General features: G+C 32.8%; 1 protein-coding gene across 4 annotated transcripts in view; it reads right to left on the bottom strand.

Annotated features, from left to right (window-relative positions):
- The window catches only part of RhoGEF2 (Rho guanine nucleotide exchange factor 2), a 100,306-nt gene that overhangs the window by 55,008 nt on the left and 21,590 nt on the right, over positions 1 to 23,708 (bottom strand). For 2 of the 4 annotated variants that reach the window (XM_075312303.1, XM_075312302.1), the window contains 9 exons: positions 19,936 to 20,069; positions 19,702 to 19,875; positions 17,770 to 18,951; positions 15,146 to 15,236; positions 13,656 to 14,478; positions 13,406 to 13,592; positions 13,188 to 13,299; positions 12,960 to 13,127; positions 12,834 to 12,887 (listed from right to left, as the gene is read on the bottom strand). In XM_075312303.1, the coding sequence (XP_075168418.1) occupies positions 12,834 to 12,887; positions 12,960 to 13,127; positions 13,188 to 13,299; positions 13,406 to 13,592; positions 13,656 to 14,478; positions 15,146 to 15,236; positions 17,770 to 18,951; positions 19,702 to 19,875; positions 19,936 to 20,069 (2,925 nt within the window). The remainder of the gene's footprint in view (positions 1 to 12,833; positions 12,888 to 12,959; positions 13,128 to 13,187; positions 13,300 to 13,405; positions 13,593 to 13,655; positions 14,479 to 15,145; positions 15,237 to 17,769; positions 18,952 to 19,701; positions 19,876 to 19,935; positions 20,070 to 23,708) is intronic. The other 2 variants (XM_075312304.1, XM_075312305.1) reach the window with 2 other exon arrangements.

Below are 23,708 nucleotides of genomic sequence, written 5' to 3'. Positions count from 1 at the left end.
TCAACTAAAACAAAAGGAATATACATGTTTTGAAAGCTTTAGGTTTGTGTCAATACTTATCGATAGACAAAAGCCCAAAAATGTATTATTTTTTATTGTGTAAATCAAATGTGAATCAATTGGATGTTTTGGAATGGAGAGAACAGTAATCAATACACTACGGTTAATACATCAAATATATTTAAGCCACAAGACAATAACCGAGGAAAGGCGTTTAGTTTTTCAACCCACAAATCTCTAAAAGTTCGATCTCGTACACTCAAAAAAAAGGTTACTTGGATCCAAAGATTTTGACATTCCTTTAAGGATTTTGGTATTGATTCCGAGCCAAAGATGCGGGTTCTTTAAAATAAGGACATTTTTTTTCGACCTATCTGGCTTTAAATCTGGGATCTATAAAATTCAAATTAGGATACAGATTTCATTTATCAAAATTCAATTCTATTTTTCCGGTATGTTAATAAAGCTATTCACGTACAGAAAATGCCAGTTTAAAAATCTAAATTATGACGGATACTCGAAGTAAAAAATATTTTCTTAATTCCAAAAAAACTTTAAACCAAAGATGCAAAATCCTCAAAATAAGTCTTAGCCTATATTTGAAGCGTTTTTATCTTCAATCTAAAGATTCAATATTTCAGTTAATTTAAGGACGAATTCTTTACATCAAAAAGGTGTTTCTTTACTTTAAGGAAATTTTACCTTAATTTAAAGACATGTAACTTTAACGAAAGGACGCAAATTTCCAAAATGTGTGTCCTAAATTTAATGAAAAAAAATTTTGAAGTAAAGATTATAAACTTTCTTTTACTTAAAATTTCATTATTTTAAAGAAATTTGTCCTTAATAGTGTGTAAATTGCGCATCCTAAAATTGAGGTTGCGTAATCTTTAATATCACGTAAATATTTTTTTCAGTGCATATTTTAGTTTTTTTTTTCAAAATTCTTATGAAAAGGATACTGTTGTTCAATAAGTGTTCATCAATTATTGATAATGTTTTACAAATTAGTAACCAAAAATCAGAACAAAGAACTCTTCTATATAGATCAAAACATTCCCTTCTCAAAATTCTATTGCAATGTATAGCATTTTCGCAGAGTAATGGCGAATGCCACCACAGTGAACACGTGGTATTTACTCTTCCACTCGATCAAACAGCAAAGGCACAATGGAAAAAATTGATTTGATTTATCATCAAAGCGATTTGTTTATGTTTGCTGAACAAACAATGGACGAACGCGGCGGGTGTGTGGCTACATTAATTTATCATTTGCGTATATCTGTTTATGTGGGAGTCTGTGCCTAATGAAATGTGTTCATCCATATGCTGCAGCTCAACGATTTCTGTGTGTTTATAAGTCAATGGAGGAAATGAAATGGTGAAAAATGTTATCAGGTCAAGTAATTCGCATTTTCGTTCACACAAATTTTTTTTCTGATTCACGAAATTAATAGATCCAATGAATTTTTAATTGAAATGTATTCAATCACGAAAATGATAGTATCAATCACAGTTTTAATTGGGCATAATTTTTTTTTATTAAACAATTAATTGATTTGATTTGAAAATTTCAATTAATGTTTTATTTGATTCAATTAAAAATTTAATTGCAATTCAATTACTTTCTTATCTGACTTTGTGTTTTTAGTTTGATTAAAAAATTGATTGTGTGAAATAATTTGTTATTTAAACATTTAAAAAAAATCCATCACTTTTTTAACTGATTTAGTCTTTCGAGTTTGATTAAAAAGTTAATCAATTAATTTAAAAATGTTCAATCACTGATTTAATTAACTTAATGCTTCTATTTCGATTAAAAAGTTAATTATATCAATTAATTTATTAATTGAAAGTATTTTCAACTTCAATTAACTTTTTAATTGGAAATATTTTGGTGATATTTTTTTCTGTGTTTGCTGAAAGTCAGAACAAGGCAAAAACTGTTATATCCTAAAATGTACCCAACATTCCATTTTTATTAAGACCATATGTTAAGGGTTTTGGGGAATTTAAACCCTTTGTCAACATAAAAAACTAAGACGGTTTTATTAACGACCTAAATGCCACAATTTCTGGCAAAGATATTTTCAAACTTATTAGAAATTTCCGTGTCCGAGGTGACACTTGATTATAAACCGATTTTATATAAAATCTGTGATGAAACACAGATCAACAAATCCACTGGAATTTGGGGGCAAATTTGAGCCACTGGATTGTGGGATATTACCTTTTTGTACCAAACCAAAAAAAAAAAAGTTATATATAAAAAATGCTAACTTTCAGAATCAACTTACATATGTATTGGTTTTATTTAATGTAGCAGGGGGACGATGTGGTTTGGTTGACTGCTGAGACTAAAAAGAGGTCTCAATCTTTGTCGTTATTTGACAGATCGACTCGCTGGACTATAAAATTGAATAAAAACTGACTAAAAAGAGACCGCCACATTTAACATCTGTCCGACAATAGAAGGAGAAAGACTATATTATAGTGGATAATTTGAAAACTAATTTTGTTTTAGATTTTTTTAAGTTTACAAAAATTGAATCAAATTTTCAAAAAAGGTTTTAATTGCAGTAAACACCATATTTGTTGCAGTGTATTGGTTTTATCCAGGCTATGTGTATGTACTCTATCTAATAAAATTCAGATGTCATGTTCTAAAATGTAACCAACGTTACTATTTTTATTGCTGCTATATTTTTTTGCGTGTATTCGTGTGTAGCTTAATATTGGCTGCACGAACAATGTGTACAAATTAGGTTCATAATCCTCCACTTTCCCATCTCCAATATATTTCCCTAACATCGTACGAAGTTTCAGTCAATTTGGGGTTTCCTATTTTTGAAAGATTCTGCCCAAGGCATATTAAGTAAGGTAGTTTTAGTATTACAAAAACAAAAATGTCAGTCGCCATATTGAAACTTTGATTGTCAGTCAAACTGATTTAAATTTCCCACTTGTTGAACAATGTGTTCAATAAAAAATTGTAATCACCTGATAGCTTGAAACTACCTTCCAAAATATGCCACGATTCTGCCGTTTGATTTGTCCAAAATCAATATTTTTGAATGATTGGCCTGAGAATTCAATCAAATTTTAAAAAGGTTTTTTGACACGTATTGTATAGGTTCCACTACTAATCGACAGCGAAACATGAAGTGACTTGCCTTTCGAAATAGAAGAAAGAAAATTACTTTTCTTTCGTTTGGAATACGATAGAAAATTCGTTTGAGTGTAAAATTCGAGTCATCGATCCTAGAATCACTTTATAATAAAATATTTAAGGAAGCAAATTATCGTTTATTGCATAGTTTGTCATTCACAGCCACCAAAACCAGGAAATTGACAATATCTCATCGATTGAAAAATAATTGAGTAGAAAAAATAGGCTGGTAAACACTTTTGGCTTTATTTGAAAATAAACAAAAATATCCACACAAAAAAAATATTGTACAAACTTGTTTTTATTGATCTAATACGACTTTGTTGTGGTATAATGGTGCAGAGTTACCAGCCACTTTCGAATAGTCAATATGAGGGATCTGCCATCAATATACAATAGATCAACTTACTGGATTTGGATTGCTAGCTCAAATTCTGGATTTGATGGTAACCCCATCGGTTAGTTTAACTACGGCTAACAAAGCATAGAAAAAGTCAGTTTTTTTTTCAACGAAAACGACAGAAAAATGACGACACATCCCCTCTTCTAGTTCTTAATATTTTTGTTCCGACCGAACGTATGGAAATCTTTCACAAACGTATGCTTGTAGCTGGAAAATCATTTGGTGATGATGAGTTGAAGAAGAAAAATACCAAGTCAATGGATAGAGAATTTTATATTGTTACTATTTTTACTGACGTAAATCTGCACATTAGGGTTGAGCTTAAAATTAGAGCAAAACTCTTCGTTTTTGTTAAATAATTTGTTTTAAAATAATCTAAACAAAAAGAGATACATTTTTAATTATTTCTATGGCTCCCTGTACGAATAATAACTTGTATGACTACACTTCCATAAATAAATTAATAGCCTTCAAAGGCCATCCAAAAATAGAATATCTCGTTTGTCTGGGTTACGAAGGAGAAAATAAGTCGAATACACACCTGGTAGTTTTTTTTATCGTTTATCATTTCACCCACCCTATAACACATAAACAAGTATGTAATTGATATTGACTATGCCCTGTAAACAATTCGCACTAAACTATTTATTTAGAATAGCTCAAGTGAGTCTGTGCTGTTTCACATCATCTCCAGAAAATTTTAATTTTGTTTTTATTTTTGTAATCCTCTAAGGAAACCATTACATTGCTCTCTTCACTGAAATCTGCCATTTTCGGTATAAGACACTGTGGCACTAGACAAATAAATGGATCAATGTTAAGGTGTTGAGATAATTAGGATTACGCCATAAATTTATCACAGAAAAATATAACCAAACTATTTGCATTTAAAAAGTTCATTAACGACCATTTTCATGTAGCTCCGTTAGGCTTTAACTGTAAGTAGATTGCAAATATCTTCTCTTCGGTTAAATTTAACTGAAAATTTTTCAGCAGTTAAGTTCCTAACTGACATATGGAATATATATGCAAGATAACAGATATGTCCATAGTACGGTTTAAAAGTTCGTTAGCTAACGTAGCACTAACGAAGCTTCATGAAAATTGGGGTAAAACTGTAAACTTAATTAAAAAATTAACTGACGCAATTGACTTTTTAATCAAAATAAACAACGAAGTCATTTATGAAAAAAATTGCTAAATTTTACGTTCTTAATTCAATTATAAATGTTTATAATTGAAAATGTTCGGAATAAATAGTTTACCACAATGAATGTAATTGTGGTAAACTATTTAAATTTCGCACAAATCCGTGGAAAAACTTTAATTAAATTTGAAAAAAAACATCAAATTATTTTTTAATTGAATCAAACAAAAAATTAATTAAAAAAAGAGGTGAAGTCCATCTAAATAACTGATTATCTCAATTAAAAGATTTATTGCATTTTGCGATCAATTCAATAAAAAAAATAATTTAAATTTTATTTTATTTTTATTTCCATTTATTTGAGCAATTCAAAACCTTTAAGAGTTCGATTAGCGAAATTTCGAGAAAAGCTTGATACAAAAAATCTTGTTTATAATGCACCACGTCACTTGAATTTGAATTCTAATTTTTTTTACAGCCAGCGTATTCTGTTGGTCTTACCCCCGAGCCTAATTTCTACTCTCAGTTCTCCAACCCAACGAAGATATGATCGCAAGTACTTCTGTATGTGATTTAGCTATTTTAGATGTTATTCATGAACCCTTCTCTTTTTTGACGTTGTGGAGTAAAAAACAAATGTCAGTAAACATTAAGCGGAGCTAATATTTATATGTAAATAATCTCTACATTACAATTATGACACAAATGTATGTTTGATTGACTCATAATAGGCTTACCTTGACCTTGACCACCCCATGGAAATTTGAGTAATCTCTTTATACTTGGATTTCTTCGGACTGCAGATGCAACTACCGGCTCTCCATCCATGGTTAATTTTACAGCTAACTACCGTTGGAATGTAGTTGTTTATAAAGAACTAATAGGGTTATTCACTTCACTCCATCTCGCACTAGTTTTTCACACAATTATAGAAACTGTTGCATGCTAGATTGCGTGCCTGTTTCGTATGGTCGTGTGGATGGATGCTTTTTTTCAGTAAACATTTCCCACGTATTTTGTTAACATATTTCTTAAAACTTTTTCATTTTGAAGATCGAAAACACTTAATTTTTTTCAATCTTCATCTAAACGATTTTCACCTCTATACGTGGAAGGACTTTCAATACACTAAGGAAATACAATAACAAATAAATATTTTTTTAGCGAGCAGTTCAAGTTCGTGTGATAAGCCCTTGTGTATGACATTGTTTTGTTTCATTTTTACACCACTATGGCACACGCATGCTGGAGGGAATTATTGTAAATTTGTATAAGCAATCTCAACGATTGCTGATAAAGAAGTTTTGTGTTACGATTTGTTACAGTGTTCATATATGTATGTGAATTACAAGTGAAATGAGCCATTTTCTTAATGTAAAGTATTTGGAATTGTTTTTTTTTTTTTCAAGCATGGAAATTCATACAAATTCAAACAACTACCTCATTTTTAAAGTTTTTATTCCCGATTTCCTATCGTTTGAATGTGTTGTTATTTCAATTAATTTTTGTTTCTAGTCTATAAATTTGCATACTTTGAATTCATGAATTTATCGGTGTATGTATATTATTTTCACGTTATAAATATCTTTTGTTTACTGCTAATTAAAAAAAAGTAACTAATTAAAAAAAAAGTTATAGTGCTTTTTTGGGGGAAGTATAAACAAAGGTCCGATTGAAAATGTGCGAGAATTATGTTTAAACAATATTGTGGTCATACGTGGCGTGCTGATGTTGTTGTTATTCGAAAACATGAATGAACAACATCTGAAAGAACGATCCAATGACGACAGCAAATAAAATATTGATCACACATTCCCCACTGAATTTACGGACCCAACAATTGCCCTACTTGGAGGAATAAGACAATGGTACCTGATGGTCATTCACAAGTATTGAACACATGTTCCATTTTCTTCATTTTTAGTAAATTATGTAAATATGGGAAATTGCCATTTGCAAGTAAAATTATTACAATCAAGCATTATTTGCCTTGATAGGCAAACAATGATACAGTGAAATTCGTTAATAACTGCGATTCCCAATTCCCGGGATCGCGATCCCATATTTGCGTTTCAATTTTTCGGTAATTAGGTGCACGAATCACTGGGTATTTTTTCGCAATATTTTATATAAAATATTACTGTCAATAATACAAAAATTGATTTTTACTACCATTGGATTGATTTACAAACAAAATCATCATTATCTGTTAATCTATATCTTCTTCTCCGAGCAGATAATGGATTCCATAATATTCAGCAAATATCGGAAGCATATAATCCTAATTATGCGCAAGTATTAAGAAATGATAACTCCCCAGCAAGAAAAATGGAAGTTCTTCTAAAGGCATAACTTTCAAAACACTTCCAAAAATGCCCTACCAATGATGTTCTTTATTTTAACTACACATGAAGTTCTATTGATTCAAAATTTTTAATAAGAAAATTTTTAATAAGAAATTTAAATTTTTTTTGTTTCAAATTGTTATTTTCAGTGGAATAACGTGAAGACGTATTTTTGCAGAGAAAATTCTTTATTTCTTTACAATATATATTTTAGGATGAAGAAAAATTTAAATTTCCCTTTTGACAAGAAAAGACTAATTTTAAAATGTTAATATATAAAATTCATAAAGTTAAAGTACCAAGTAATGAACAAAATATAGAATTTACAGGAAACAACACAAATAGGTTTAAAAAAAGTAAGAATTAATAAAATAGTTCAAATTATTTAAATTTTTTCGAAAAAATTCTAAATCCATTCTAGAAAAATTGCAAATTTTTGAAAATATTTGAAGTCAAACGTCTTAGACAAGCGTTCGACTGCATTAATCATACAACATTTTAAAAATAATTTATTTGGCAAAATATCACACAAAACATTGAATTCGGACCACCCCTTAAGAAGTGATGCAAATTCAGTGCAACGGCTGTTGAAATGGTGGACATCCGTCCTATGACAAGCCCATGTTAAATTCATCTCTTCTGCGCTTTTTTTGCTGGGTCTGTTGTAACCAAATTACAATTACAAAAGTTTACCAACACATTGATGATGTCAATGAAAATGACCAAATTGCATAGTTAAGTTTTCTCACAGCAAAATGGAATGACAATGACATTCTAAATTTTTTAAATGAAATAGAATGCTTTCTGAAAATAAATAGTATTGAAACACCCTAATATTAAATAAAATCTAATACTAAATATGAAGTCAGTGAACCATTTTCTGAACTATATTTTCTTGAATTTATTGAAAAATATTTACTTATTTTTGCCTATCGACGTTTGTAATGCAGTCTTTCCTGGTGGGTTCACTTTTTTTAGCGCGATATCGTGCACGAATATTTTGGTATGAAAAAACTCTTTACAAATATGTATAGTTATTGCGTCGAAATCACCGCAAATCGGTCGCATTTGAAGACATTTTGATAAATCACTACTACTATTTTAGGAATCGTAATAAATTAAGACCTTAGCGTAAAATTGAGTTGCTTATGAAAATGATCTTTGCCGAAAAGCACTATCTATTTCACTTGGATCTGGATGTTTCCTTCATTGTATAAAGTTATGGTATTCAATACTCAAGGATGATGCAGTTCTATGTGAGCACTTTGATAAAACAATCAAGACAAACCACAATTACTTTAAAATAACAAAGAAAGAGCTATGATTTAAGTTTACCTAAGCTACAGAATTTTTCTACCCTTGTTTGAAGTAGTCATCGTGGTTATCCAAGCAACTATTCCATTGGCTTCAAAACCGGAACACATATCTTCGTGCCTACATTATTCAATGTAGAACAATATTTCTTGCTTCTGAGACTGTTTAGCTTTTTGCAAGTGCGTTTTTTTTTTAAGATAATATATAAATTAAAGCTTCTTATAAAACCACCTGTTCCAAAAATAAAGTAAATAGTTCAAAACTAAATTATTTATAGGATTTTTGGATATTTGTTTAAGGTATTTATATGAAAAAAAAAAATGATGACAACACGTTGCAGACATATCTGCGATCCATAATATCGACTCTTGTGTGAGTGAACTCTATAGGCCCTTAATTATGGGGAAGTATCACCAACCAGTAATTTTTTGCTTTGTTCAATGTATTATACGAGATTTTCCTCAACCACTATAAAGCATCTTCCATTTATGCAACGACATTGTACGCAAACACAGTGGTTGGTTTCAATCTGTATTGATTGTGATAAAGATGCGTTGAACTCCCAGCAAACTCTTCCAAACGAAACAAAAAAATGGACAATGGATGCACCATGTATGCAACCCAACGCTGCTCGCAAATTTCTCAATCAATTCTTGGCATTCTATGATTAATTTGCAAATTTCCTTGTAACAATCACACATACATATATGGACAGAGCAACCTTATTGATATGGGTACATGAAAAGCAAGTTCACATAAGAATAAGATTTGAAGTTGCACATGTTGTTCCTCCAGTAGGGGTTGAATCACTTTCGCGAGATAATTAAAATTCCAGCTGACATCATATATAGGGAACACATTAATATTTTCCGTTTTGCGTTCGGAAACCATTACAAATGTTGACCACGGGTACAAAATCTTTTCCCCAAAAAACAAGAAAAGTTTTTTTATTGCAAACTGGAACAGCACATGCAATGTATATGGATTAATATTTTAACATTTTTATTTTTATATTTTTATATTTTTATTTTTCACTTCACACTTCTACGCCCGTCTGGCTAGGAACTATCACGTCTAGCGGCTTTTTTAGTATTGTTTTCTTGTTTGTTAACGATTTCGAAGTTTTCTCAGAACATACTGATTATGCGGCTTCTGTATAAAGAGGAACAATATCACACGTCCGTATTTGCCGTTTAAAAAAACACAACTGATTACTTCGTTGTTTCAGTGTGATTACCGTTCCTTGTTTGATTCTACTGGTGTTGGGTGGAGAAAATGAGGTGGTGGTGATGGCGAGTGGTGATGTTACTTTTGCACATATCTAAATCGGGAGAAATGAACACCGAATACAAACAAAATACCAAAAGAATACCCGCAACAACAACAGTGCCGACTCTCTTTGTTATAACATAAGTATGTACATATGTATGCACAATGTGCTGCTAGTCGGGCTGTTACTGATAGCTTTTTCGTGTTTTAAGAGACTCGTAGGTAACAACACCACACCATATCAAGAGCGAAAATTATAAGATGTTTTGGCGAACAATGTTAGAATGGAACATGTTAAATACACCGAGAGAAAATTGGTTTTCTAAAATGTTATTTTCGTTTCATTAGTGTTTTGATTTGAACTTAAATATAATTGTATATATTTATATATGACATCATATCTGATAATATATAATATACTGTTGGCATTAAATCAAGTACCAGTACTGCTACATGGATAGAAAATATGTTCTTTATAGGTTTGGGTGTAAACATATTACGTGTATGGTTATAATTTTACATTATATTCAAGAAGTAATATATTATGTTTGGTGTACATATTAATCTAAAGAAAAGATTAATAATATAAATTAATATAAATAATGTCTAGATTCGAACTAATATCTTTTACAACTTAAGCCTAGTACTAAGATCACGTTTTCGCACGAAAAACTGTTATGCTCCATATAAAAAACGTTAGCGCGGAATAAATGCCAAATCTTTGTTTTGAGAGCATTTTCAGACATATATTTATACAAACCTAGAATCTTCGCACGAAAAAATAGGCAGGCATATTATTTCGCATAAATAAGTTAACATCCCTGGGTTTGAGACCCTATTTATGGAGATATATGAAGATATTCGTTTTTCGCAGAAACGAACTTAGTACTAAGCATTAAGCATAAACATACTTTTTTTTGGGGAACAAATGTTTGTTTTTTTGTTTTAGGATTTTTTGTTTTCGACAAACAACACATATTTCTGAGCTATCACCTTTAGCAATTTTTTTTATTAATTTTCATTCAACTATTGTGAAGAAAATTTGGAACTATTATATGTATTTTTTTCTCTACCTTTTATCTTAACCTTAATGATATTGGTTTAAATTTTGGCGAAAAACTAGAGGTAAGGCAAAACAGCGTCGACGTATAATTCCAACTCAATAGTATTCCCTGTTGACAATTTGGCTGTCCGGAAGGAATTTAGAGTGGAGAGAATAAATAGACGTAGAAATTACTCACGAATAAAAATATATTTAAATTTCAACGGGAACCACGAATATTATCAAATTTCAAACATGCAAGCATATAATAACCCGAGTAAAAATCGAGAGATCTATTTAGATCTGATCAGATTTCAATATTGGCCTAGATCTAAGTCTTAGATATAATTATATATAGATAATGTAGATAAATCTGATGTTAGATCTAGTCATACATGGGATGATTTCGAGTTACTTCTACTTATATCTCATCAAAGTGGGCAATTTTGAGATCTGATCGTATCTAATTAGATCCACCAATTTTTTACACGGGAATGCCAAAAAAAAATTGTTATTTATCTTACAATTTGATTTAAGATTCCTGGTTCAATTTTCATATGTGATGGTTGTTTTTTATTGATTAATTGACGCTTTCTATTTTCATATAATATAAAACTAATTTTATTTTTTCTTTAGATTTTTTTTCAGAATGGTCAAAGGAAGAAAGCGGGAGCCGCGGGCTATGTGAGAGAATGGGACATTGTGGATATATTATTTGCTGTTTATATCCGATTTGTTTGTTGTTTATAGTGTATATTGTGTATGTACGATCCCGAGAATGCAACCGCCGATTTTAGCCCCGCCGACCCATCTCGACTCAAATTTAGCCGCCAATTATGATTTATATCAGAAAAAGTGGAATAATAATTGTTATATTTTTTTGCAAACATTTTGAACTCTCCACCTATAATCAATTAGTTGCTATAACAGTTTTACGAAATTTGAATGAAATGTAAATTTGATTGTTGTACAACTAATCTCATTACAATTCGGAAAACTTCAAATTGATTTTATAACGGATAATTGTGCGTAGCCGAATAAATAGACAATTTTATATCGGCTTAGCCGTCAAGCCGCCGCCGCCGGAGGCAAAAATTTAGTGGCAGCCGCTGACGACAAAAATGTGTCGGCTTCATTCTCTGGTCCGATCTCACCGTTAAAGTGGCATATTAAATATTTTTATTATAGAACCCTAATATGATTATTATTTAAGACCAGCGGGCAGATCTATCACAATTTATTATACGGGTTTTTCATTTCCATAAGGTTCAACATAGAAAACTATCCATCTATGCAATGTATGTGTATACACCCGTGTAAAAATTGGAGGATCTAATTATCTCAAAATTTGCCACTTTACATCTATGCAGATTTACCTAGATATCATGAGATAGAATTAGATATAATTATATATAATTCCAAATATAACGATATCTAACATCAGATCCAACTACATATATGGGGATAGATGTAATTATATTTAAGACATTTGATCTAGCCCATATTGAGATCTGAGCAGATCTACTTCCATAGTAATTAAATATGATTATATCTTACCATTTTTCGGATCTACTCATATCTAATTGTATCAAAATAGATCTCGGGCAGTTATATAATATTCAACATATATTCATTCGAGAAGTGTTTACTTTATAACTTCACATTAAATAATTTGTTTTTAATAGAAATAACTGAACATTTTGAATGATTATCGTTCCTTCATCTTACAGCAACAGCATTGTAATGCGGTAAATGCTCGTCATATATTAGAATCGGTGAGAGACGTAATTATTTTCGAGAGTTCAATAACTAACAATAACAATTACTGATTATTTTTCAATCTTCGGTACATTCACTAATTTCATGGACGAGGGTATGCATAGAATTGATTAAAACAATTTTAAGTTGACCATTCTGGTTTCACTGCAATGTGGAAGCTTAACATAGAATCGGGCAGCACTCATAGATAAGAGAGAAGTTCCCCACTGTGATATCACAATGGACTGACTAGTCTAACATTTTAACTAAAATTTTACTTTTGGAAGATTTTTATGTTACGCTATATAAATATATATTTGACTTTCTTATCTATGAAATCCATTTCAGATTTATGAACAACTTAAAGGTAGCAAATGGCCACTTACCAGTAGGAAATTCCAGAGGGTCGAATTCGTCGGGATCTTGACGTTGGCGTTTATCTACAATAAAACATACAAACAACATAAATGTTCAGTAAAATATTAAATAAAAAGTGAAAATAAACTACGAACCTCCGCTAGCATCCGTTGAAGTTTTTTGTCGTATTTTTCCCATAATTAATTTACTTATTTTACTATCATTATTCAAATCCTTATCTTTCCGCTTCGCTTGAGGTAATGGGCCTGGACAATTCTCTTCTAATATTTTCGAACAAGGACGGTGAATATTTAATTTACAGTCTGCAAGTAATTAAAAAAGGTGTGAAACAAGAGCCCTAATACATACAAGAAGTTATATACCTGTACAATGGAAGCCTTGTGGGCTAACACCCCAAATAATGGTCTGGCAATGATTACAGTGGGTCACTTCATAGTATTGTCTCAATACTAATGGATGACCACGTACAATCATCTGCAAATAAGTAATGATTAATTATGTTGCAAATCCACATCTTAATCTTGCTTTTCCTACGGGTATTAGAAAAGAAATACTGTAAAATTCTGCTTTATGTACTCACCTTTCCTTTTTTGCCCATTAGACGTGATTTGAAACTCTTCTCACGACTTACAAAATGATGAACCCGATCGATTATACTATTTGGGTGAGAACGCGTGATAAATATTCTGTGAATAACTGTAGATAGTGCAGAACAAAGCGCCAACTTTTTCGGATCTTCGACAGGGTGATCTTTCTCATATTCATCACTACAATATATAAAAGCTTTATTTATCCACAAACAATATGGCAAAATAAGTTGTAATACTAACATTAGAATTTGTAATTTTTTCATTAAGGTCTCCTCGAAAATATGTTGTTCTCGCTGTTTATCGCCTTTAGCCTCCGCCAACTGGGCGTCAGTCGGACCATATATAGTTCCCAGTCCCGCAGTTCGTTTCTGTTGAAATTCTCTCAGTTGTTCGCATATAATATCTCTGGCCTTTTTGCGGCTCTTCCAGAAAACCTTTCTCAGTATCTCGACCTTGTCAAATTCATTCTGAAGAACGGCATCCACTTCTCGAGCCAGCATCTCATCGTGACGATACCAAACCAAAGGTGCCCGAGGTACCAAAAAAGTCGAATGGATTTCATAAACCCATTTTCGCATATCTTTAGCAGTACCCTCCTTATAAAGACCCGTGATTAAATAAAAAAGAAGAGGCGCTGGCTCAGAATTGGACAGAACATAATTTAGAAATACTGCCAAGAAAGCAACATTTTCATTTTCCAACAGCCGCTGGAGCGAATTGAATGGTCCATTCTCATCTATAAATGGTCCCTCTTGATCGGATGCATCCTCGTCTTCCATTGATATTATTTCCTTTTGTGTACAGCTTGTTTGGGCCGCGTGTATACGACTGGAATGTAACGTGGGTGGAGGGGAAATTGCCCCAGCCAAAGGTGTAAAATGATGAGATTCGACAAAAATTCCACTTGTTGCAACTCCACCATGTTCATGAATACTATCTTCATTTCCTGACATGCTGGCGGAGTGTGCATGCCTGTAAGGCGGAGGCGGAGTACCCGGTGGTGTACTCTCGTCGTCTTTTTCTATTAACTCCCAAGATCCAGAATTTGTTTTGATGTGCCGATCTAGAATATACAATAAAATAGATATGGTGCAATAATGTCCGTACTATTCTAAAACGTCCTGGTGCACATTCCCAAAAACACCTCTAGCTAGGTCCACATGCTAACAACACGGATCTTCAACAAAATCTAAGGTTCAGAACTAAGATAGTCATATTACGGTATGTTTTGACGGAATTGGAAACTATTCAACTTTACATTAATACATAAATTTTTCAAAAATGATAAAAATAATCATCACATATATGTATTCGTATATGTTAGTTGGCTTCGAAACAATTTGTTATATTACAAAAGGGCAGAGGAACTAAGCCACGTAGTCTCAGGCAACTGCTGACTGACATTTCAGTCGTATTTGTGTTATATCGAATTTGCATATATTCAACTATGTCAGCAAAAACTGTAGAAATAATACAGTCATACATGTTGGAAAACATTGCTAACATAATTCTTAATCTAATAATTTTATTAAGGAAAATATTTTGTGATTTAGCTTAACGGGAAAATTAATATTTTCATATGAACTCCTTTTTCATTTCATGCTTCACAACATATTACTAATAAATGTCATGTATACTATAGGTCTACACTATTAAACCCTGCATAAAATGCAGGTAACATAACATTTACCCATAAATTATGGCTGCATCTTGGGTGCACATAAACTTACCCGGATGTCGTTGATGCATATTTTCCGGCGACGATACCACTCTTCTATGTTTGTTCATATGATTTACATTGTGCGGAGTTTGTCCCAGAACCTAGAAAATTGTGAAAAATATCGCAGAATGAGACAACCAATAAACATTAACTCTTTAACAACGTGCAATAATGGTTCAACATGCAAACTAAACTTTTCACATAATACCTCGTATATATAGCAAATTTTGTTTTGAGATATATTTTATATAAAACCAATACTTCTTTGGTGTACTACATATTTTATACATTTCCATAATAACCATTGAACAAGGTGCACATTCAACTATAGTGGTTTGGTATAGTAAACTTTAGAATAAATGCTAGCAAATACAGGCCGGCATTATGTTCGGTTAGCGGTTACTTTTTTTAACGAACTATATATATATAATTTTTAAACACACAATTTTACTTAACCGATGCGTACTTGCACTTGCATATATTTTTTTCTCTTTATTTGAATTTATGTTTATAATTATTAAAAAAAAATAATCGCGAAAATTAATCAATACGAAAACCGAACAAACTGGCCTGATGATATGAAATTCAAACTGGATTTATTAATTGAGACCTATATCAATATTTTTTTGTTCCTAAATATTTAAAGGAGGGTTCCTCTTTGCAAACGAATCTTTCAAATGAATTGAAGATGAACTGAAGCTGCAATGTTATTGATGCAAGAGTTTCGAACTATATTGGACGGTGAACGTATTGTAATGAGTTTAATCCTCGACTCGGACAAAAAAATTTATAAATATAGTGATTAAACACTGGATTTGATTGCAAAATATCTATGAGTTTCACCATTATAAAACTCATTTTATTTGAAGCACAGCGATGTTTGATCCATGTGGAAAATATTTATTTGCTTCATAGTTTATTTTCATCAATATCATGTCGCCTTAATTTTCAGCAGTTACATTTTGAAGTTAGTGTCTCAATCAAAATATTATTTGTATTTTATTTTATTATTTTTTTTTAACATTTAGTAGTTCTTAATTATCATTACTATGGATTAATACCATTTGTTACGATAATACGGCCTCTCTGAATATATGTTAGTTACTAATAGTTTTGGAAATTAAAAAATAATAATAATTATATAACGTTCATAAACTAATATTTAGTAAATTTTTAACTCCCAACTTAATAAGAATAAAATAAGAACTGTACGGAAACTAAAATTCTAGTATGATAAGAAAGTAGGGAAATCATGATATTGATGAATTCTTCCATCGTCCTAGTTCTTGCAATATCATAGGAGTCTTGAAACTGATGAGTAAAACTTCGTTCTTTTGTGAGATTCAAATGGGGTATGTTAACTGAGAACATCATATATTTATATATACAGTGACGCACATAAGTATTGGAACACCAAACAATTTTGTTTAAAAACCACATGTTAAAAGTGATGTGTAGCTATTTTAAATTAAAAACTATTTGAATTTGGATTGTAACTGCATTTTTGTTCTTTCAATATTTAAATTATAAAAATTAAAAAAGTCAAATTTTTGAAGAACAAAAGTATTGGCACAGGTAGTTCTAAATTAGTTTTTTGGTACATTTAATACTTTTTGGGCATTCCTTTTTGTTTGATAACAGCAGTCTAGACAATGAATGGACTATTTTTTGTTTTATTTGCACCTATATTCCCCCATTCTTTCATCAACACTGTACAAAATTTCAACAAATAATAATAGTGGCGTGAATACTGCGAACAACAAATACATGGTCATATAAGGCAAAAAGTCTATAGTCTAAAACGATCCAAATGACCAATTATCTTTATTCTTCCGACAATGTTTGGTGATTTTCACATTGTATATATACATAATCACCTTCAACAGTTTTGACCTCCGGAATGAAATAGAGTTAACATGTTTGACTTTAAACACTTTTTGACTTTAAAGACTTTAAAGATATGATATCTTAAGCACCTGGATATTGTAGTTTTTAACCGATTCATCGGTGTTCTTTACAACCAAAAAACTCATATACTTCTAGATATAAACTTCATATAAACTCCTGATCTCCTGACTTAGGCTATTTGTGCGATTTGCCTGATATTTTGCATTTAATTTTATTTTGGAATAATGGAAATGGCATTCGATCCAGCAGATCAAAATCATATGAAAAATAATATTTTGAATCTTAATGTTCTTTGAGACACCCCCTACGTTATAGATTTAATATTAGAGTAACATTCTGATACAATAAGATAATTAGATTCAGCCAATAAGAGAAAACATAGCTATTACTTGTTAGCATCAGTTCTACAATACTATGTAGTGTGTTAGGAGTGCGGAAGATGAAGTGAAGTATATACATAAGAGACGATCGAAATGCTTTTAGTTTTTATATGAGAAATGGATTAATGGAAGTGGGTTAAAGCAGTGCTATATGATAAACAACTAATTTCATAGAACGTCACGTTTTGCAATTTACCAAAAAGCCAAAATGAAATCAATTTCGATTAATTTGAAATCCAACGAAAGTTTGAAACCCGCCACCATTGATAATAGCATTTAACCAATAATACCATTATATTTTAAAAAGAACGAAACCCTCTTGTAAACTGTAGATTTGTATACTTACAGCCGCATTGGGGGCACCACTGCCAGCGGCATTCATTTGTTGTTGCTGCTGATGTTGCTGCAATTGTTGGACAATATTCGGTCTTTGAGACAGGGGGAAAGCAGCAGACATATTATCTCGATGCACCGGAGTGCATGTCGCTACCAATGGATATTGCATGAGTGTTTCGACACTATTTGGCGAAGGTCTGACATTGCTCAAATTTTGAATACTCCCCCTGTGGCCGGCTTGTAATTCCTCAATCATGCCTGGCTGTCGTGGCGGTAAGGGTGGTGGCACCTCATCTATTTGAGCGCCATCATGGTTTGCCATATTGTGTGTACCAGCACTTTCCATCTGAAGGAACATTTGAGTCGACATTTTGGGATCGGATAAGGCTTTGGTTTTTGCTTTGGACCTTTTCGATTTGCTCCCAACATTTTGTACAGCATTCGCATTTCCCGTAAGTGGAGGCTGTGGCGAATTTCGCAAAGGCGAATTACCACCGCAGGCGATGGTGTTGTCTAGATCTGAGATAGGCGAAAGGTTTTGATTGGCGCTATTGTTATTTGAGGCGTCAACTTGAATTTGGCGTGGAAGATTTCGTTGTGGTAAGGGTGGTGGCACATCATCTTCTTCTATTACACTTTTCGACTGCGCTGCAAATTTATTTTTACTTTTTGACGATTTCGGAGTGCCTTTGCCTTGCTGCTGTTGCTGTAAATGTTGTTGGTGCAAGTGGAATAGTTGTTGGGCCGAATTTCGCGATTGTTGTGTCTGCAGAGGATTGTGCAAAGATTGCGACATATTAAAGGATGGTGTAGGAGATGTTATTATATTTCCCAAAACCATAGATGAAGCCGAGTCGGTAATTGTTGAGGAGGTATGTAAGAAATCCGTGGTATTATTTAAAGGAGCTGTTATTAAATCTTTGTCAATTTTATTTCTACGACCACCCAACGATAAGGACGATAGCGAACGCGGTAACAACGACAAAAATGCTGGTGATGATTGTGATTGTTGTGGTGTTGTGGCTTGACTGTGGTGATTGTGGGAATGTTGGTTAAGATGTGTAGTAAATTGTGGTGATGTTGTCTGATTGGAGGAGGACGCAGACAAGTGATGTGTTTGATTTGGTGATGAAAGTCCTATATTTTTACCATTATTATTAGCGGACGATTGTATCTTAACCGACGGTGCATCCTGTTGATTGAGAATAAAAATATGCATTTGCTTGGGGTATGCTCTTTGCTGTATGTATTTTTAATTTTGCAGGTGTATGGATGTGCGTGTATGTATATGGATAGATTGAAGTAGGAAAAAAAGACATTTGCAAAACATTGCGCTAATATTCCCAGAAACTAACATGTTTATGCAATGGATTATTGTATAAGTATTTTTGGTTTAGAAACTGTTATTGATGTTATGCGAGCAAAAGCGTAAACCTAATTTGATTTATTCTTCCATTTTGCTTAATTTGCATTAGGATCAGTTTGTAAAATTATTATTTTGGGTTTTGTTTTTTAGTAATGCAAGCACCGTTCTACTATTCTATAAGGAATGTGTATAAAACATCTATATATACTCTATAATCTATCACATTCCAATTTTTCTTAAGAGCACATATAAGTAGGCTTTGCTCAAGTCTTAAATATTATTTCTAAAAGGGGGCATATTCGGACAATCCTTTTGGATTGAAAGAAAGACATGTTGGTTCTAAACGGTTTGACGTTGGGTCATTTTGAACGCCGAAGTCGAAGGAATATTTTCAAAATTACAAAGGCTTTCTAAGCCTAAAGCAAGCAAAGCTTTTTTGGTTGGTGTGGGGAATTAACCAATAGAATTGGGACACTTTTAAACCGGAGAGATATATTACAAATGATAGATACTCAAGGTAATTTGAAAGAAAGGAAGATTGTATACCAATATATGTTCATGGAAAAACAAGCTTACCTCAGCACCAACTTGTCGCAATTGTTCCCGGAGCTTTTTAATGTTTGCATCGGAGAGTTTATAACTCGGATTGTTGGTATCGCCTTTTAGACGTTCCAAATTCAATTGTTCCTGTTCCAACATTTTTTGAAGTGTTTTTATTTTATATGTTTCCATTTCGCGACGCTTAATGCTCTGCAATAAAAAAATGCGGTCACTAGTAATACAAATAAAGTACTACAAATTTTGCTTTACATCAACGGGTTGGGGTCCAGTTATAGAAGCTGTACGATCTCGTCCTAAAACCGGAGTAGAAGGAACGATACCCACGGATGTGGGGCGTACTAACTTCTGACTCCGTTTAACTGCTAATTCCACAATTGTTGATGCTGGAATTGAAAAAAAATATATAAAAAATGAGTCAAATAATGTAATTTTTAAAAAATGTGTTCAATTTTTTTTAATATATCTAATTAATTGTGAAAATGTATACTATGTAACATGTTAAAGTATTATATACTAATAAAGAAATAGTAATAATATAAGAAATTCAATTCAACGTTACAGACAAGGCACGCAAAAGTTATGATTTAAACTGATTTTTATGACATCAATATATAGAGCATATATAATATTCACTAATTCCAGATGCTCAAGAAGTTAAATCGTGTATCCGTCTATCTGTGGATTAATATATTTCAAAATATTTCTTTATAGTAACCACACAGGCTGATTGTGAATTCCAAGCTAACCAGAGTCAATCTGATTTAGCCCTATTTTCACTACGATATCTAAATTTTGGACGATTGTAGCGTTATTGCATGAAACACATAGGTGAATTTTGCGCCATGGTCTCAGAATATAGAAATTGAAAATCTTAATAATAATGGCAAGCTTATTACTTATAATAAGGTGATATGCATAAAATGCAGGAAAGTGCTTAGGTTTATGCAGAACGATTTTCCATGTTTTTTTTTTATCAATGTATCTATCTTTGAGGACAAAGTTGATTTAATTGCATTTTGTGTGTCTACAATTTAAATTCATCGCGAGATGCAATGAAATGTGCATTAGTACTCACATCAATTTGTGCATGTTACAACCCTTCCAATAGCTAATTGCTGTCTAAACATCTGACATGACAACAAATTGAAATCTTCACATTGAAGCCAAGCTAGATAATTATGGAAATATGTACATATCCATCCATCGCTTTGGATTAGTTTAAATGTGTTATTGAAGGTGTTAGGTTAATTTTTATCAAATTCCTATCTTTTCGAGACATTGGAAAATTTCGCGTGATAAACATTATTTAATAGACCTATGCCAAGGAACACTAGTGAATGTTGCCTGATTCAAGCTTTTGTATAGGATAGACACTGGCCACTGGCAAAATAAATATGAGTCAGCCTATACTGATAAAGGTCTGTTGAATAGCAACAGAAATAAAACGTAGCATGCCTTTCGTAAATTTTGAAAAAGAACTAATTGCAATGAAGTTAAAATTAAGAGAAATTCATCACCATCACAAGTGTGATAGGACTTTTCCTCTCATTGTCCTTCCCCCAGAATGATTCTATTTTTATTGCTCATTCATATTATAAGAGATGCTAAAACCATTATCTTTGTTGTTGTCATTCATATTTTGCAAAGAATTTCGAAAATGTTGCATCTTTTAAAAATCGCTCTCGAAATCGAAATCACTACATTGTGTTTCTGAAATAGCAGACTGCCACATAGACTAATCTAATAGGGTTACGATTGGTAACACTTTCCACCAGAATATACAAATTTTTGTTCGCTTGGAAAATCCAGTGCAGCCTAACCAAAATGTGCACGTTCGAAAAACGGGGTGTAACCCAACACAAGACAAAAAGTGTAACAAATTTTGCACTGTAGGTTGCCTGATCTTAGTTGGGCCAAAACTACCCTATGTTATGGTCGGTGGTCGGGCTCCGAGAACAGGATTAACCTTGTAGCTTCTCACCACTTCAGCTACAAATCCTGTTCAGAACTGTCTGGAATGCTGCCTGATCTAGAGGCTTTCTTTTATAACGCTGGATCTCGCGCTCTAGAAGGTGAAAATCAACCCTTACATTCCTGGGTGGGGGTTGCCTATCCACAAGATGGTGATTTGGATGACAACTTCGATAGCCACCCAAGATATACTGCTTTGACAACATGTAATTGTGTCGACGCACTGGGATGATCTTGGTCTCCGCATAAAGGTGATCCAGGGGTGTACTGCGGAAACATCCTGCTGCAGTTCTAAGGGCAGCGTTCTGACAGGTCTGTATGTTATTCTACTGCGTGTCGCTCGTTTGAGGTGTCCACACTGGCGCTGCATAGTTTACCACTGACCGGTCAATTGCCTTATATGTAGTCAACAAGGTTTCTTTGTCCGCACCCCAAGTGCTTCAGGCAAGCGATTTGAGGACCTTGTTTCTACCGCTGAGCTTATCACAAATTGCAGTGGCATGAGCAGAGGACTTAACAAGTAAGGAAAGTCTAAAGTTGGGCGGGGCCGACTATATTATACCCTGCACCACTTTGTAGATCTAAATTTTCGATACCATATCACATCCGTCAAATGTGTTGAGTGCTATATATAAAGGTTTGTCCCAAATACATACATTTAAATATCACTCGATTTGGACAGAGTTTGATAGACTTTTGCAAAATCTATAGACTCAAAATTTAAGTTGGCTAATGCACTAGGTTGAAACACAATTTTAGTAAAAAATATGTGAAACATTTAAATCTGAAGCAATTTTAAGGAAACTTCGCAAAAGTTTATTTATGATTTATCGCTCGATATATATGTATTAGAAGTTTAGGAAAATTAGAGTCATTTTTACAACTTTTGGACTAAGCAGTGGCGATTTTACAAGGAAAATGTTGGTATTTTGACCATTTTTGTCGAAATCAGAAAAACATATATATGGGAGATATATCTAAATCTGAACCGATCTCAACCAAATTTGGCACGCATAGCTACAATGCTAATTCTACTCCCTGTGCAAAATTCCAACTAAATCGGAGCAAAAAATTGGTCTCTGTGGTCATATGAGTGAAAATCGGGCGAAAGCTATATATGGGAGCTATATCTAAATCTGAACCGATTGCAACCAAATTTGGCACGCATGGCTACAATACTAATTCTACTCCCTGTGCAAAATTTCAACTAAATCGGAGCAAAAAATTGGCCTCTGTGGTCATATGAGTGTAAATCGGGCGAAAGCTATATATGGGAGCTATATCTAAATCTGAACCGATTTCAACCAAATGTGGCACGCATAGCTACAATGCTAATTCTACTCCCTGTGCAAAATTTCAACTAAATCGGAGCAAAAAATTGGCCTCTGTGGTCATATGAGTGTAAATCGGGCGAACGATATATATGGGAGCTATATCTAAATCTGAACCGATTTCAATAAAATTTGGCACACTAGACTACACTACTAATTGAACTCCTAGTGCAAAATTTCAACCAAATTTGGGTAATACTCAGGCTTCTAGGGCCGTATAAGTGCATATCGGGCGAAAGATATATATGGGAGCTATATCTAAATCTGAACCGATTTCTTCCAAAATCAATAGGGTTCTATTTTGACCCAAAACACATACTTGTGCCAAATTCGAAGTCGATTGGGCTTGAATTACTACCTAATCCCTTGGTTACAAAAATGTGTTCACGGACAGACGGACAGACGGACACGGCTATATCGACTTAGGAGCCCACCCTAAGCATTTTTGTCAAAGACACCATGTGTCTATCTCGTCTCCTTCTGGGTGTTGCAAACATATGCACTAACTTATAATACCCTGTTCCACAGTGTGGCGCAGGGTATAAAAAGGCTGTCGAATATGACCCCAAGAATCTTGGGATAATTTGTGGTCGGAATTATTTCGCCGTCGACTCTGACTTTCAACTGCCTGCGTACTTCCGCCGTCCATGTAGTAAATAGTGTAGCCGAGGATTTGGTGGGAGATATCCTCAAATTTCGGCGAGGTAGACGTTCAATCGA

Source organism: Haematobia irritans, chromosome 5 (assembly GCF_050003625.1).
Source record: "Haematobia irritans isolate KBUSLIRL chromosome 5, ASM5000362v1, whole genome shotgun sequence".
Lineage (NCBI taxonomy): Eukaryota > Metazoa > Arthropoda > Insecta > Diptera > Muscidae > Haematobia > Haematobia irritans.
The sequence above is the reverse complement of the archived record's forward strand: the minus strand, read 5'-3'. Positions and strand labels throughout refer to the sequence as shown.